This window comes from Megalobrama amblycephala, linkage group LG11 (assembly GCF_018812025.1).
Source record: "Megalobrama amblycephala isolate DHTTF-2021 linkage group LG11, ASM1881202v1, whole genome shotgun sequence".
Lineage (NCBI taxonomy): Eukaryota > Metazoa > Chordata > Actinopteri > Cypriniformes > Xenocyprididae > Megalobrama > Megalobrama amblycephala.
Genome location: NC_063054.1, coordinates 4,825,315 through 4,844,616, shown reverse-complemented (window position 1 = coordinate 4,844,616; position 19,302 = coordinate 4,825,315). Strand labels below are relative to the sequence as shown.

At 37.6% G+C, this 19,302-nt stretch overlaps 1 protein-coding gene across 1 annotated transcript in view; it reads left to right on the top strand.

Moving 5' to 3' along the window:
• Positions 1–16,888, top strand: part of LOC125278978 (exostosin-1) — a 415,240-nt gene extending 398,352 nt beyond the window's left edge. The window contains 2 exon segments of the mRNA XM_048208426.1: positions 12,583–12,754; positions 16,284–16,888. Of these exon segments, the coding sequence (XP_048064383.1) occupies positions 12,583–12,754; positions 16,284–16,469 (358 nt within the window). The 3' untranslated portion in view covers positions 16,470–16,888.
• The last annotated feature ends 2,414 nt before the right edge of the window (positions 16,889–19,302 follow it).

Below are 19,302 nucleotides of genomic sequence, written 5' to 3'. Positions count from 1 at the left end.
CATCACTTAGAGCACCTTTAAAGGCACAATATGAAAATTCTCGCCACTAGAGGTTGCTTGTTCAAAACAAAGGCGTAGCATGATAACGCCTTGATTTCCTCAGAATCATAGGGTGTGTTGTCTTCACGTCTAGAGCCGGTGGAAAAGAACCTGGGCAGGACTTGGGTAGAAATCATGTTCATGGATGAGATTATTAATGTTACTGCAGTATGAAGCAGAGCAGGACCGAGTGCTTTGCGATCAGAAACGAGGCCGCTGGAGCGATTGCTAATGAGAGACAAGTGCGACACACATCTCGAGAGCAGCGGAACTTTTATTATGCCGCAGTCGTCACTTCCGCTTCCTCCGGTTACGCGTTTGTGGGGTAAAGCAATGCTGATTTATCATATTAGATACATTTGTGTGTTGAGAGTTGCTCTACTCTGCATTCGCTTAGCAGCTATGAGACACTTAATGCACACTGCAGTCAGCTAGATCAGTATTAGTCATGGTAAAACATAGTGCTTCGCTGTAAATCAAGAAAACAGATTTAAACAATAAGACTTACTGTATTGAGCTATATAACATGATTAGTTTTCTGTTGATGAATGTATCCATCCAAACAGTTGCTCACCTGTCTAATAAAACACATAATATCTTAAAGCGTCTTTGGTGTTTCCATGGTTTCTACATAATAAAACCAGAAACCGAGGGTAACGCAGGTATGGTGTCATTGATAGGCGACGCACAGACAGTCGCACACGTTTATGTCCTCTTTAAAATTGCTTATTTCTCTGGATTTAAACATTCTTGGAAAAATTTGGGATAATGTACAAGTCAACAAAATATATAACATTGTTCTAGTGGTTTTTGGATATTTTAATCCAAAAATCTTACATAAATCTTACATGTGCCTTTAAGTACACCTGTTCAACTGCTCAATAGAATCACATGACAACAACTCAATGCATTTAGAGATCAAGACAATCTTCTGAAGTTCAAACTGAGCATCAGAAAGGGGAAGAAAGATGATTTAAGTGACTTTGAACGTGGCATGGTTGTTGGTGCCAGAAGGGCTGGTCTTGAGTATTTAGAAACTGCTGATCTGGGCCCGAAAAAGAGAAAATATCCAGTGATTCGCAATTCTGTGGGTGAAAATGCTTGTTGATACCTAGAGATCAGATGAGAATGACCAGACGTGGTTCGAGCTGATAGAAAGGCAACAGTAACTCAAATAACCACTTGTTATAACTGTGGTCTGCAGAAGAACATCTCTGAATGCACAACACATTGAACCTTAAAGGCCCCGATATACTTCAACACGAAGTTCTTTTTCGTTCTTCGTTTAGGGGTTAAACGAAGTTCGAAATGCGTGACCAGCGATATACTGTAATCAAACATCTGACGCCACCCACACTGCTGAGAAGTGACGGTTAGATGAATATGTAAATATGTGCCATGCACTTTCTTCTCAGTAACAAAATAAACACAACAAAAATGAGAAAACAGGATTTATTATAGAAACAGCATTTACTATAGAAAGCATAAGAAAAGCGTCCGATCATAACAACATGGGTATGTTAGCACGAGCTCTGCAAATTAGCACTCCAGTCACGTCACGTCTTCATATAGCACTTTATTCAATAGATTGCTTAAAATCAAGGTGCTTTGCAGTATCAAACATGTTAGTGCCTCATTTTCTTACAAGCACAACTTCATTTTGTACTATAAAGCGGCTATCCAGTGTGTTCATGTTTTCACCCAGAGATCTTACCTCGATTTAGATCTTACCTGACGAACTCAAACACACAAAATAAGTCAAAGACGGAGTGAAGGGTCCGAGTGAAGGCGGACCCTCAGCGCACACCTCCTATTACGTTATTGTCACTGACCAATGGTAGTACGAAGGTGTTTTGCAGCTGGAGCAACTTTTCCTGAAAGTTTGCTTTGGCAAGCCATTTCGAACTTCCAAAAAGAACACTAAACAAATTTCGTTTTGGCCTGATTTTGTTCGAAATGACGTCACATCAGTTCGTTCTTCGATTTCGTTTGAAGTATACCGGGGCCTTAAAGGAGATGGGCTACATCAGCAGAAGACCACACGGGCTGCCACTCCTGTCAGCTAAGAACAAGGAAACTGAAGATGCATTTCGCACCGGCTCACCAAAAATTGGACAATAGAAGATTGGAAAAAACGTTGCCTGATCTGATGAGTCTCGATTTCTGCTGTGACATTCAGATGGGTCATAATTTGTTGTAAACAAGAAAGCATGGATCCATCCTGTATTGTATCAGCGGTTCAGGCTGCTGGTGGTGGTGTAGTGTGGTGGGGATATTTTCTTGGCACACTTTGGTACCAATGTTCCCTCTAAGCTGCGCGCGTGCATGGCCGCGCACTTCTGAAGCCGCGGTCACGCAGAAAAAATAATTGCCGCGCAGAGAACAGACATGAAAATCATGTGTGGGGAAATCCATTTGATTGTAGTAGTTTAAATGAGAAATAATTGCAGTGCTCTGGACAACCGCTATAGAGTTATTGTCGCTATAGAGTTAGAACCGGTGAATGTGGTTTACAGGTTCCATAGAAAGAGAACGATTATGCGCGTGTGAGCTGGCTGGCTCTGAGCCAAATCAGTCGCGGTAAGAATACTGTAATGTTTGCGAACTAAATACCTCAACACGAGAGGCAACGCGAAACGAAAAGAAATGTGAAATAAAACGTCACGTTTTAATGAAAAGTGGCGGAAATAACGGATGATGGGCACAGAATGCTAACAAAACTCTGAGACATTTACAGTCGCACACCCATCACAGGTGTAGCTTGCAAACTGAAAATACATCAGTGATATACCTCAGTTTAAATTTTTTTTTAGATTTTTGTGTGTGGTGGTGCTGTGGGTTTCAGGGATGTTTAGATAACTATAAAAGGGTTAACATTCAGTTTTCTTAAAAATATTTAGCTATTTAGATCTGTTTAAATGCTTCAGTTTGTTTTCACTTTATAATATATTAAAACAAATGGAAGCATTTAAACTGATATAATACTGTATATCTGTTTAAATACTTAAATATTATATTATATTTTATTATATTATAATGTAAGCCTAATAAAAAATTGATTTCACAAGGGGATTATTTAGGGCTCCTTGCCACGAAACATCTTGAAACCTCCTGGTATATAAAATCTGGGAAATTCATAAGCAATAAACATGTCATTTTGATGGTTTAACACTGTCTGTTGCTAATAATTGACTAGGGCAAGCTACGCAATATCGCATTCATAATCGCAGATGAATCGCCTTCGATTATGAACGCGATATTGCGTAGCTTGTCCGCGAACTACGGCTCTGTATATTAAGTGCCGCTCCATTTGAAAGCAGGTGATGGACATTTACCACTAATCACAGAACCGGCTTTACTGACGAGACACGCATGACAATCTCATGCGATTAATCGTGCAGCCCTATAATTGACTGTACAAAAACCACATTATGGTTGTCCCAACCATCATTGTAACTGCTCTATTATATTATTATAAAGAATTGAACTGTCCTGCTGGAGGACAGAAACTATTTTTAATAGAATTTCTTGGTAAAAGACTGGTACAGTTAATACAGCAATGTGAAAAAATCTCAAGTAACCTGAAATGTGCTTAATTTAGTGACTGAACTGCTTGTTTTCAAACATATTATTTAATATATCACTAAGTTACATCAAGGGTCAAATAAAATAGAAATGGCACATTAAATGTTACAGTTGCATGATAAAACCTTTTTTGTGTGTGTGTTTACGTTCATTGTACAGGTCTGATATAAAGTATGTTTTTGCTCAGGTGGCCAAAATGTGCGCTCAACAGAGAAAAGTTTTGCTCAGCGAGAAAAGAAATTAGAGGGAACATTGCTTAGTACCAACTGAGCATCATTTAAATGCCACACCCTATTTGAGTATTGTTGCTGGCCATGTCTATCCCTTTATGACCACAGTGTTCCCATCTTCTGACGGCTACTTCCAGCAGGATAACACGGCATGTCACAAAGATCAAATCATCTCAAGCTGGTTTCTTGAACATGAACTCCACGGTCACCAGATCTCAATCCAATAGAGCACATTTGGGATGTGGTGGAACGGGAGATTCTCATCATGGATGTGCAGCTGACAAATCTGCAGCAACTGTGTGATTCTATCATGTCAATATGGACCAAAATCTCTTAGGAATATTTCTAGCACCTTGTTGAATCTATGCCACGAAGAATTAAGGCAGTCCAAGGAGGGTCTAACCTGGTAATAGCAATGTCTACCTAATATGTATGTCTAACCAAGTTGTTCCAAATTTGAAGTTAAAATTTGAGCTCTTGAATAGGCAAAACAATCTTTTTACCATCTCCAACTCCAACATTCAGTTATGATTTTTGAATTTCACCCACAGAACTTTCAAATTGGTTGTGAAGCCCTCTGCTTCTTCACAATGGTAAAATAAATAAATGATTAATGTATGAATATATCCACACAAAACAAAAGACTGCCAAAATATTTGAAAGAAAAGCATAGAAGGTTTTCAAGGGCTAATCAATGTAAATAATTGTGTAAAAAAAAAAGATAAAATAATTATTTAAAACAATTATTTATAACCGCCCAGTTTACTATAGTGTTAAATAACATTTTTAGTGCAAAAATATTGATAATTCTCACCATGTGCTCAACACAACTTTAGTTCCTTTTAATTTTTTCGAATTGTTTCTGAGACCCAAGCACAGCTGTGGATTAAAGTGTGTGTCATCTGAAAATATCCGTAGTCAGTTTGCCATAGCTAATACAACCTGATTAGCTGAGTTTACTAATCCTTTACAAAAATAAGCAAAATCCTTTGCTTATTTTAATCTGCTTACTTGCTTATCTTCTTCACAGGGCATTACATACACAATAACCAAAACAGTAACTTTTGCATATTCGTCTATTGGTGAAGATAAACAGAGCCAGGTCTGACTTTAAACGCTATTAATGCAAGTCTTGTTATAGACTGTTGAATATGCAAAAGTGCAAATTAAATTTGAAATGTATGATGAAGGGTTTTCAGTAAATAATGACTTAAATTTAAGTATGTTCTATCATATAACTTCAGAAGACTTGAAATATAGTGCAGATTTATTGGTACTGTTATGATACATGTTTTTTTATACATGTGTTTGGAGCTTGACAGACCCCTGGTCACAGCTGGACTTGACCGTGAAGAAAAGTGTTGATATTTTCTCTTATTATATATTCATCCTCCTTTTCATGTGTCATAGAACCTCACTCTTTAATGAGCTATATGTAGAAGGAAAAATGTCTAAACAGTCACACATGCCATTAACACATGCCCCTGAAAATGTGACATGCACATTTATAACATTTTTCACAGCTGGACCATCATTCAGAGTCATGAAGCCTTTGAAGATACCACAAAAGGCTTTTATACAGTACCCTGATTTCCCTATGGAAAGAAAGGACTGGTTTGTTTCTTTAGCTTGTTACATTTATCTCTGAAATACAAGTGTTATACCAAGAATAATCAAGCTACATATACAGCTAGATTGTGTAAAGAAGTTTCTTGAATATAAATATTTTGTGTCGTCTCTCTCTAGTGATGTCAATATGGATTCATCTTTCATCATGAATAGATATAATTGTCTCCTGTAAACTATGGTTACTGTAGCATTACTTTTATGGAGACCAGGGATAATGTTTTTATTATTATTATTATTATTTATATTTTCATCTTTTGGTAAAAGAAACATTTACTTTTGAAAACACAAAATTACTTGTGGTTAATACTGTATATAAATACTTTGTTATAATTACAGCAGAAACACCACAAGGAATATCTTAACTTATATTGAGGAGCCTTTAAATATGTGTTGGACAATGGGGGGGCCTTTGAGTCAAAAAGGTCATTGCTTTATTTAAGTCATCATGTGGAACATTTCTCTGGCCCTCTTATAAGCCCCAGCCCCCTGGTTGAGAACCACTAGACTATATTGTATAAATACAAAGTTCTGTCATGAAACTCTAGGCAGCGCAGGCTGATTTGTCCTTAACTCAATCTGCTTGCAATCACATCATTCTCAATAGGGCACAGCTGATTGGTTACTGCTCTATCAGTAGCCAATGATCTCACTGCTCAAACTTCAAATACTTAATATTTGCTGTAGCAGTTGCAGTGCGCTTTCAGAAAACCCCCACCTTCCCCAGCTCCACCTGTATAGATCTGCTATGGGTAATTTATGTATGCTATTATGCAGCAGCAGCAGCATGTCTTACTTGCTCACAGTAGCATTGTGTATTGGTAGTAAGGAATATATCTATATGAAGAATTTGGTTCCAAAACGCGATAAACGACATTTAAAAAAAATAAATAAATAAATAAGTTTCCGCCAAAATCAGTATTGTAATCCCCAAAATCAGTATTTTGCTCAAAATGTGATATCCGTTGTGTTATTCATGTAGTCATTTTTTCTTCCTTTCTTTCCAAAAGGCGACAAACGCCAGTCTCCCTTCTCTGCAGAATGCGATACATCAGATCAACCAATCACAGTGCACCATCCCACGCATTGTAAACAGTAATGGCGGCGCTATGAATACACCTAGCATCCTAGTTCTCCTTATCTACTTTGTACTTTGTGATCAACAAAAACAGAAAAATGAATAATTTTGACGGCATTGATGAACCTGTGGTGGCTTCTGCGGTGGGGAAGAAACGTAAGTCATTGAAACGTAATCATTTATGTGAGGAGATTAAGAAGGTGAAGCACTCGAGTCAGGAGGAGGAAAAATGCCGGCTGTTGCTTGTTCCACGACAGCATCAAACTTCTGTCACGGTCCCCAAAACTGAATCATGAACAGTTTTTAAAAGCCGTTTTTAATACCAATATATTCGGCAAATGTGTTTATTTGAACCGTGCGGGGGCGCCAGATACTCTTTAATCGGTAATGACAAACAGAGACATAATTAATTTATAACATTAACAAGATGACCCGTTGAATTCATTGACGACTGAATGTATTTTTAGTCAAATGCCTGTAAATAAGATTAGTACTGACAAAGTTCAGAGGCTGTCATACTGTCATATATGTGAATCAACTTAAAGGTGCCCTCGAATGAAAAATTGAATTTATCTTGGCATAGTTAAATAACAAGAGTTCAGTACATGGAAATGGCATACAGTGAGTCTCAAACTCCATTGTTTCCTCCTTCTTATATAAATCTAATTTGTTTAAAAGACCTCCGAAGAACAGGCGAATCTCAACATAACACCGACTGTTACGTAACAGTCGGGGTGTACGCCCCCAATATTTGCATATGCCAGTCCATGTTCCCAACATTATGAAAGGCATTAGACAAGGGCAGCCAGTATTAACGTCTGGATGTGCACAGCCGAATCATCAGACTAGGTAAGCAAGCAAGAACAATAGCGAAAAATGGCAGATGGAGCAATAATAACTGACATGATCCATGATATCATGATATTTTTAGTGATATTTGTAAATTGTCTTTCTAAATGTTTCGTTAGCATGTTGCTAATGTACTGTTAAATGTGGTTAAAGTTACCATTGTTTATTACTGTATTCACGGAGACAAGAGCCGTCGCTATTTTCATTCTTTATAAATCTCTCCAACAGTGTAGCATTAGCCGTTAGCCACAGAGCACAGCCTCAAATTCATTCAGAATCAAATGTAAACAATATAACAGTATACAATACTCACATAATCCGACGCATACATGCAGTATGCATGACGAACACTTTGTAAAGATCCATTTGAGGGTTATATTAGCTGTGTAAACTTTGTTTATGCTGTTTAAGGCAAGCGCGAGCTCCGTGGGCGGAGAGCACGAGATTTAAAGGGGCCGCACAGCATAAATCGGCTCATATTTAATGATGCCCCAAAATAGGCAGTTAAAAAAATTAATTTAAAAAAATCTGTGGGGTATTTTGAGCTGAAACTTCACAGACACATTCAGGGGACACCTTAGACTTATATTACATCTTGTAAAAAAACGTTCGATGGTACCTTTAGTTTGTTGTGTATTTTCAATATGAAAAATAACTTTTATATTGACGGATTAAGTTGCATTTTGAAAAAAACGTGTCATGGATTTATTGCATTTTGGGGGGGAAATTATCTGTTTTTATAATAAACCTTTGAAAATCAAAATCTAGATTTGAATTTATGTTTTTATAACCAAAAGATGCTATGTGAAAGTTTTAAACAGAAAATAGTGGTTTTCATCTTGCCAGTTTCTTGGTAAAGAAAACACATTTTTACTCAAATTAATCAAAATGGATTTATAGCATTTTGGAACCAAACTCTTCATATCTGTTCATAGCAAAGATCTACAGTATGCTGTATCTACTACATGTGAAACAATTTTCAACTGGATACTTTAAGTAAATTGTGTTCATTAAACCACAAATCCACACAGAAACTGTAGAAACCACCTACAACACCCTAGTAACAGAAAGGCAACACTCTAAAAACACTTTTAGCACCTTAGCAACCACACAGAGACACCCTGGACAGCATCCAGGACACCCTAGCAACAGCATAGCAATACTGTAAAAACACTCAGAGTACCATAGCAATCGATTAAAAAACACTTTATTAACCATCCACAACACCATAGCAACAGAAAAGAAACACTCTAAAAACAGCCATAGCATCTTAGCAACCATACAGAAACACCCTAGAAACCATCCACATCACTCGCAGCAACACTCTAAAAACATTCAGAGCACATTACCAACCACATAGAGACATGCATGACACAATCCACAGCACCCTAGCAACAGCATAGAAACACTCAGAGCAATCACATAGAAACACTGTAGTAACCATCCACAATACCCTAGCAACCGCATAGTAACACTCCAAAAACACTCAGAGCACGTTAGCAATCACATAGGAACACTGTAGTAACCATCCACAAATTGGGCCGGCCGGCACATACCAGGGCTCGACAAACGCTTGTCCGGGACTGCGGGACAAGTGGATTTTTTGATGTGAAAGAGAATTTTACTTGCCTGACCAGATAAGTAGCTTGATTAAAATGTCAATAACAACCAAAACGCGAGAATGATTCATTTAGATTAAGTGGCGATTGATAGTGGATAGTAATATATGTAATGTATTGGCGGCCGGTGATAGCCTATTGCGCTGTTGAGGCTCACGTAACATCTTGAGGAGAGTTCAAAACAAATGAGCTCTGCTCACACAAAGAAACTTAGTTATCATGTTGCAATAAAAATTCAATATACAGGTGGGGTTTTTATAGCTTGCTAATAAAATTAGGCACCACACGACCGAAAGAGCTGAATTCCTGAATATCACCTTGATTGAAATTGACACTAATTTCATACAACAGTTCAAAAAACAAGTAGTTAATATTAATGACTTACGGTTTAGGAGCAATATTGCCTGTTTTTTGTTCTATTGTAGCAGCGAAAATAGTTCCAAACAAAGCAGAACCAGCGTATCTCGCAGTTACACTCAGCTATTTTGAATGATTCAGCATTTTGAACGAATCGGTTGAGTGAAGATTCAATGGTCCATCCTTCATTCTTGATTCAGCCTTTTGAATGAATCGTTTGAATAAATGACTCAGTGGCTCACTCATTAAGACGGTCACTTGCCGCCATCTACTGGCGGTTTAATTTCATGTTTTAAAGTATAAATTTCCCACCAACATTTCTTATTTGTATACTCAAACATATTTAAAGACTCTCATAACATTATTGAATGCAGTTGTACTTTTTCAGTGTAAATTATTTAATTTGGTAACAGCCCTATAGGGTCTTACTATTTTAATTTATCAAATGTAAGAGGGGGGGGGGGGGGATGCTTTTTATAGAGGTTAATAAAATACCCCAAATTTTTTATAGAGGTTAATAAAATACACAAAGGGTAAATAACATAAATATGCAGATTTAAATGTCACTGCTGGTAAAACACTGATGAGAATGTTTTCATTGTCAATTCTCATCATTCACTGATGAGAATGGTGAGAATGTTTCAGAATAAATTATATTTACACCATACAAAAAAAAAAAAAATCCTATTTTTTTATTTTATTTTTTTTTTTTCAGGCAAGCTACTTTTTTATTCTGACAAGTAAATGACCATTTTAGTTGTCCAAAGGACAAGCACAAAGCAAGGCTTAATGTCGAGCACTGTATTTTGTATTTATATTCTCTCCTTTAATGGTAGCATCACTCTTATATACTGACACAAAAGAGAAGGCACAGGCCTACAGAAAGATTTTATTGTCATCAGATGTAGCTTTGCACACTACCAGCATCTATAGAATGATTTTGATCAGCATTTTAGTGTTCATAGCAGAGGGCTCTCTCAACTTGTTATATTTTAGTTTGTCTTCGCATACACATGCACCCCTGAAACCACATGCACCCCTGAAACCCCCCCAGCAACAGCCTAGCAACACTTCATATACACTCAGAGCACCTTAGCAATCTCATAGGAACACTGTAGTAACCATCCACAACACCCTAGCAACAGCATAGAAACGCTTTAAAACACTCAGAGCACTTTAGCAATCACACAGAAACACTGTAGCAAATCACAACACTCTGGCAACAGCATGTACATATTCTAAACCACTCAGAGCACCTTAGCAATCACATAAAAACACTGTAGTAACCATCCACAACACCCTAGCAACAGCATAGAAACGCTCTAAAACACTCAGAGCATCTTAGGAATCGCATAGAAACACTGTAGTATCCATCTACAACACCCTAGCAACAGCATAGAAACGCTCTAAAACACTCAGAGCATCTTAGGAATCGCATAGAAACACTGTAGTAACCATCCACAACACCCTAGCAACAGCATAGAAACGCTCTAAAACACTCAGAGCATCTTAGGAATCGCATAGAAACACTGTAGTAACCATCCACAACACCCTAGCAACAGCCTAGCAACACTTCATATACACTCAGAGCACCTTAGCAATCTCATAGGAACACTGTATTAACCATCCACAACACCCTAGCAACAGCATAGAAACGCTTTAAAACACTCAGAGCACTTTAGCAATCACACAGAAACACTGTAGCAAATCACAACACTCTGGCAACAGCATGTACATATTCTAAACCACTCAGAGCACCTTAGCAATCACATAAAAACACTGTAGTAACCATCCACAACACCCTAGCAACAGCATAGAAACGCTCTAAAACACTCAGAGCATCTTAGGAATCGCATAGAAACACTGTAGTAACCATCCACAACACCCTAGCAACAGCATAGCAGGGATTCACAGCTTGTTGAATCTTGAATCATTGTTGCGGGCTCTCACAGAATTTGGACAAGAGGCTGGTATGAGGTCAGTGTCAGACACTTGTAAAAGCTGAATATGAGACCTGCTGCGATAGAGATCGCTCAGAGACAGGCTGATATTAAACCAGGTAATAAATGTTCAGTCTGACAGTTTCACTGGCCATATTTTAACGATAAATGGCACAGGTGAGATGGAGTTCACAGTTTGTTTTAGCCGAAGGTCTCTGAACTCATCACTCACAACACACACACACACACAGAGACCTTCAGACTGACACATCACACACCCGACACACAGATTATCCGCTTTGCTACTGGTCAGCGAGCTGACACACCACCTGCAAAGTGACCCCAGCTTAAAGTGCGCAGGAGAAAAAGACATAAATAAACGTGTGAAGAGAGATAAGCCACCTGCAGGGCTGAGAGGAACGTTCTGACGGCTGTCCCTCAAAGAGAGAGAGAAAAAAGAGAGGGAAGGAAAGAGAATGACAGACAAGACGTCTGCAGGCAGCAAAGGAGATTCGGTTTAATAAGGACGGAGAGAGAGAGAGTAGGTGTCACTCACAGAAATTAAAACATCTGTCTTTTTGAGGTTCTCACAGCAGGGTGGCCTCTTCCTGTCTCTGTCTGTGCAGGATATCATCAGTGACTATCTCAGTCCCACCCAGTAGAACATTTTGTTCCTCATAGGTTGCTCTTAATTGGTCTCAAATCTTCCTCCTAAAAGAAAATATGAAAAATAATTACAAGATTGTTAAAGGGATAATGGATCTTTCCTCTGTGGAACACAAAAGAAGATATTTTGAAGAATGTTGGTAACTAAACAGATTCAGTTCCCATTGACTTCCACTGTATGGATAAAAAATACAATGGAAGTCATTATGAGACATCGGCATTCTTCAAAATATCTTCTTTTGTGTTTAGCAGAAGAAAGAAGTGCATATATGGGTTTGGAACAACTTGAGGGTGAGTAAATGATGACAGAATTTTCATTTTTGTGTGAACTTTTCCTTTATGTGGATAACACTATAAAACTGCCCAACAATACAAGAGTGCTGTTAGATGCATAAACCTGAAACTATGACTGTCAGTAGTAGATTAAAATAATTGCAATTAAACACAGCTAAACACAGGAACCAAAGGAAACACAACATAAAAGTCCACAAACAGAACGTAAACATTACAGTGCCATAATTGTTGTCAAATTTATGGCATTTTTCATACACCTAAATAATATCTTTAATATATGATTTATTTATTTTGCACAGGTATTATCATCACCTGTACACCTACTATCTGCCGATGTCTCTGCTGTCGATGGTGGACCAATTGGCCAACTGTGAGGATATCCTCATGAATTTCCTCATCTCTGCAGTAACCAAACTCCCGCCAATCAAAGTCACGCAGAAAAAACAGTACAAGGAGACCATGATGCAGCAGGTACGAGTCTGTGTGTGTATGGGTTGTAAATAGATGAGTTTGTGTCCAGGGTGATTCCCTATTGAGATCAGAAACGTCTGTGTGGTGTGTGATGGATGGAGCGCTCCAGGGCGCAGAGTGTGTGTGTGGATCTGGTTCAGCAGTATTGGTCCGTTTGATGGATGTCTTTATGGTAAGGCGAGATTAATGATTGACAGCAAGGTTGCTGTTCTATCTTTCTCTCTGTCTACCTTACCCATTTCCCCCCGTCCTCCTTCTCCTTCTCTCTTAATACATTTCTCCATTCTTTCCTATTTCCAATTGTATATCACCTTTATTGTCTTTTCAAATATATATATTTTTTTTTTGTATAAAAATGTAAATATAGGTTCTTTACATGAGATTTGTATTGATATGTAGTATTGAGAAGTGGTGCTAAATTTGAAATACAGATTTTTCCCCTACCCCTGTTCAATACAGCATTCCAGCAATGCTAACTTAGCATGGGTTTTCAAATGCCAATATAGCATGGCTTCTTGTACCTCATTGTTTTATTAGGGGCCATTTATTTACACAACACAGTTTTCAACTAAAAGTGGAAAACTTTTTATGACACAGGTAGCTCACGAGACTAGACGAGACACGAGATTGAGTTTACGAGAATGAGACGAGATTTTTACACACTATTTTTAAGATGAAATACATGATTAGAAAAATAATCTGCAGGTGTATTTGAAATGTTTTAACTAATCATCTTGTAATGAATGTCATTTCAGTTCTGCTTTCTGAGCTTGAATTATCATATGCAGTAAAAGACAACAATATTCAAGCACTGTAGAATGTTTTGCAAACTGGCTTCTATCCTGTATGATTTCATACAAGTCTCTTCAGACCTTACTGTACATGATTTATGAGCTTCTACAACTTTTGACCTCCTAACTGAACTCCTTTCCACAAATTGATCATAGAAATAAAAAGAGTATAAATAAAAATGGTAAAACTTTACAATAAGGTCTCATTTATTAACATTAATGTATTAACCAACATCAACAATGAGCAATATCTTTGCTACAGTATGTATTAATCTTTGTTAATGTTAGTTAAACATAAAAATAGTTATTCATGGTTAGTTCATGATAGTGCATTAACTAATGTTAACAAGTACAACTTTTGATTTTAACAATGTATTAGTATTAGGATTGTATTAGGATTGTTTTGACAACGTTGTCGCCTGTAAGTGAAAAACACAATTTTTTTTCCATTTTTAGTACAAACCCGATCCCAAAAAAGTTGGGACACTGTACAAATTGTGAATAAAAACAGAATGCAATGATGTGGAAGTGTCAAATTTCAATATTTTATTCAGAATACAACATAGATGACATATCAAATGTTTAAACTGAGAAAATGTATAATTTTAAGGGAAAAATAAGTGGATTTAAAATTTCATGGCATCAACACATCTCAAAAAAGTTGGGACAAGGCCATGTTTACCACTGTGTGGCATCCCCTCTTCTTTTTATAACAGTCTGCAAATGTCTGGGGACGGAGGAGACAAGTTGCTCAAGTTTAGGAATAGGAATGTTGTCCCATTCTTGTCTAATACAGGCTTCTAGTTGCTCAACTCTCTTAGTTCTTCTTTGTCGCATCCTCTTTATGATGCACCAAATGTTTTCTATGGGTGAAAGATCTGGACTGCAGGCTGGCCATTTCAGTACCCGGATCCTTCTTTTACGCAGCCATGATGTTGTAATTGATGCAGTATGTGGTCTGGCATTGTCATGTTAGAAAATGCAAGGTCTTCCCTGACAGAGACGACGTCTGGATGGGAGCATATGTTGTTCTAGAACTTGTATATACCTTTCAGCATTGATGGTGCCTTTCCAGATGTGTAAGCTGGCCATGCCACACGCACTCATGCAACCCCATACCATCAGAGATGCAGGCTTCTGAACGGAGCGCTGATAACAACTTGGGTTGTCCTTGTCCTCTTTAGTCCGGACGACATGGCGTCCCAGTTTTCCAAAAGAACTTCAAATTTTGATTTATCTGACCACAGAACAGTTTTCCACTTTGCCACAGTCCATTTTAAATTAGCCTTGGCCCAGAGAAAACGCCTGCACTTCTGGATCATGTTTAGATATGGCTTCTTTTTTGACCTATAGAGTTTTAGATGGCAACGGCGAATGGCACGGTGGATTGTGTTCACCGACAATGTTTTCTGGAAGTATTCCTGAGCCCATGTTGTGATTTCCATTACAATAGCATTCCTGTATGTGATGCAGTGCCGTCTAATGGCCCGAAGATCACAGGCATCCAGTATGGTTTTCCGGCCTTGACCCTTTTCCGGCCTTGACCCTGACTCTCTGAATCTTTGGATGATATTATGCACTGTAGATGATGATAACTTCAAATTCTTTGCAATTTTTCTCTGAGAAACTCCTTTCTGATATTGCTCCACTATTTTTCGCCGCAGCATTGGGGGAATTGGTGATCCTCTGCCCATCTTGACTTCTGAGAGACAATGCCACTCTGAGAGGCTCTTTTTATACCCAATCATGTTGCCAATTGACCTAATAAGTTGCAAAATTGGTCCTCCAGCTGTTCCTTATATGTACACTTAACTTTTCTGGCCTCTTATTGCTACCTGTCCCAACTTTTTTGGAATGTGTAGCTCTCATGAAATCCAAAATGAGCCAATATTTGGCATGACATTTCAAAATGTCTCACTTTTAACATTTGATATGTTATCTATATTCTATTGTGAATAAAATATAAGTTTATGAAATTTGTAAATTATTGCATTCCTTTTTTATTCACAATTTGTACAGTGTCCCAACTTTTTTGGAATCGGGTTTGTACATCGTTGTCATGTAAACATCTTATCTTTACATTTTTCAGTAGTTTGACATTAGTTTAACTGTTTTCAAAGCAATGCAGCTTCAGTAACAAGCTACCTTTTCTAACAGAGTACCACAAAATGCTACATCCCTGCTTTTTGTTATCTTGGGTTTAATGTCATCACACTTATTGAGATACTGTTTGTAGCAGAAATGTCCTGCTCTGATTTTAAAAATAAGCTGTTGCCCCCTTGATTTACTTTGAATTTAAATTAAGCTAACGCTAAGAAGCTAAATGGCTATTTTCTGATCATAAACTCAAAATGTTAAAATATCAGTCATATCTGTGTGTCTAAACATTTTGTAATGAAATAAGTTATGACCAATACAAAATATTTTTGTGTTCCTCTCTATGTCCAAAGGATTGGGTGCATGTTGCTCTGTATTAGTGGATTGTAAGCTTCTTTAACAAGGAGCTAGACATCCTTCCACAGTGTTTCTCATGAATGTAAGGCCATAACTGTCATCTGTCCTCTGAGTCGTGAAATGAACACTCTGTGTTCGCTCTGTTTGTCAGTGTCTTTTAAAGTGCTGCCCAATTCCAGCCCAATTCCAGTAACATGTTCTTGCTCTCATTCATAATCTGCCTGGTGAACCATACACAGACCTTTCTCTCTCTCTCTCTCTCTCTCTCTCTCTCTCTCTCTCAGGGCTCTAAGGCATCTCGATGGGCTGACCCAGACCACTTTGCTCAGCGTCAGTCCTGCATGAACTCTTTCACGAGTTGGTTTGGCTTCATGCCTCTCTTTCACTCTCAGTTGCGTCTGGATCCCGTCCTCTTCAAAGACCAGGTCTCCATCCTACGCAAGAAATACAGAGACATCGAGAGGTTGTGAGGGGCTAATCCCCCCTCTCCCCCCTCCAGTGAACTCACTCGGACATTCCGATACAGACCTGCAGTGTTCGATTCGCCTGGAATCATTAAAGACCAGATACAAATACAATATATTCCATCTACAGAATAAATTATAACAAAATATGCAACACTGAATGATTTTATCTGTGGCTGAAGGTTTTGTGGCTGACAGCTGCTCAAAATCGGACTGGTCTTTGCGCGTTTGAATTTGTTGTCGTTGTCGGTGTTGTTGTTCCGGAGGGACATGGTCGCACATGTATAAACAGGCGTGTGAATGGATTGAAAATAGCTCAAAGTGTCACCTATGCCTGCAATATGTATTTTAATTTCAAATTTTTTTTAAAGAAATGATCTTCTTTTTTTTTAAAGAAGTTTAAAAAAAAATAAAATCTATGAATGCAAAATATTCATTTTTGTATAATTTTATTGTTTGTTTGTTTTGTTTTTTTCCCTTTAATACCCCAACTTTACTTCAGAACAGGTCATCAATATGAATAATATTTGTTCCTGATGTTTTGAGAAAATCAGCAGTAAGTTTCTGCAGTTGGAAAGCTAGCATAGGGTTGTTGATTAATTTGTGAAAAGAGTGTGAATTATGGGGGATGGGTGTTAATTAAGGCATCAACTCCCTTAAACAGGTACTTCGCTGGAAAAAATGGGCTTTCAGTAAAAGTAAAAAGGCGATAAAAACTGAAATCGGTGCTACCCGACTAGAGGAAATGAAGAAAAAAGGCTGACTTCCCTTTTGCCAAATAGGTAGAAAAACTTCAGCACCCATTATGCACTGGGCATGGCCACTCCCACCAGTCTGCTATGGATATACTTACCAGAGTATTGCGTTTTCCGGTGGACTTTTGCTGACAAATAAACGTGAATTTCTTGGTCCACACAGAAAACAAATAAAAACTGTTCATTTACATATAGCCTACTACCAACGTTGTAACAAAGCGTGTTGAAAATCTGCGAAGTTAAAAAGTCAAAACTAAAGGTTGAGGGCAGGGTCTTTTAAGTACATATTCTTTTTACATGTACATTGACATGTTGTACATGTTGCACATCTGAGAGACACATTTTTGTGCATATTATCATATGTATTCACCCCCTATGCCATTCAATAGTGCACTATTTGAGGGGACAACCATGGCAGTCTTTGCACTTAACCACTACTTACTTGATGTGTTTCCTTTATTTTGGCCAAGTGTGTCAAAGTGAGCAAGTAGAACTTTTGATTTGCAATGGTATGGGACACACTTTTCAACATTTATTTTCAATGCTTTGCAGTTTAAAATAAACCTGCTAAGCATCTGTTCAGGCCCTATGTAAAAGACAACACAATTTTCAGTAACACTTTATTTTAGTGTCATTGTTACATATGTTACATATGTTACATGTAGTTACTAGAGCAACAACTATAAATTATGCATAATTACATGCAACTAACCCTGAACCAAACCAAACCCTAATCCTAATCCTATAGTAAGTATTAATATTACTTAATATTACTCAGTACTTAAAGGGTTAGTTCACCCAAAAATGAAAATTATGTCATTAATGACTCACCCTCATGTCGTTCCAAACCCGTAAGACCTCCGTTCATCTTGGGAGCACAGTTTAAGATATTTTAGATTTAGTCCGAGAGCTTTTTGTCCCTCCATTGAAAATGTATGTACAGTATACTGTCCATGTCCAGAAAGGTAATAAAAACATCATCAAAGTAGTTCTAAATACAAGCATCTAAAATACATTTTGGTCTAAAAATAACAAAAACTACGACTTTATTCAGCATTGTCTTCTCTTCTGGGTCTGTTGTATATCTGCTTTCACTCCACAGTGATGCTGCTTCTTCTTCTTCTTTCCTGTTTTACGGCGGTTGGCATCCAGCTTGTTGGTGCATTACCGCCCCCTTCTGCTCTGGACAGTGACGCTGCTGACGTGTTATCTAGTGCGCCCGAGCTTCGTTTACAGTCTGAGGGAGACGCACGCTGTATTCAAGCTATTCTACATTGTTTGTATTTTGATATTGCTATATTTTTTAAAATGGTGTGTAGGTGTGCATGTCGCGGATGTCCTAATCGCGTCACTGTCCGGAGCAGAAGGGGGCGGTAATGCAATTTTTTTTATTACCTTTCTGGACATGGACAGTATACCGTATATACATTTTCAATGGAGGGACAGAAAAATATATCTAAAATATCTTAAACTGTGTTCTGAAGATGAATGGAGGTCTTACGGGTTTGGAATGACATGAGGGTGAGTCATTAATGACATAATTTTCATTTTGGGTGAACTAACCCTTTAAATGTATAAATACTGTGTAACAAAGACACCTTAAAATAGCCTTGAAATAAATTTTCTAATTAAATTTCTTCTAATTAAGTGATAAAAAAGCAATTTCATAAAAAATAAAAATGTTTCATAAAATACATATATTCCTCTCTGTACCAATAAAACATGCAACACTTTGTGCTTTCCTACCAAATTATATGTAATATCTAATTAATTGAACTTACACTGTAAAGTTTTACTCTACATTGCATAATTCCAGGCCACATGAATTCCTGAACATGAATGATGGAGTATGCTTTGCTTCAAATACCGCTATGAAGCAATATTGAGAACATTTCTCAGGTATACTGCCTCATGATAGGGATGAGTTAGGAAAATCTAGTCTTTTTAGCTTTAACCTTTTTAATAGAATTGCATAAAAGCCGACAAAAAAGAGACACAGCTTCTCAGTTATTCACATGATAACACTGTCTCATAGAAGTTGCATCTCTGAAAAAGTCTGCGACTATAGCTGTCAAAACACTACT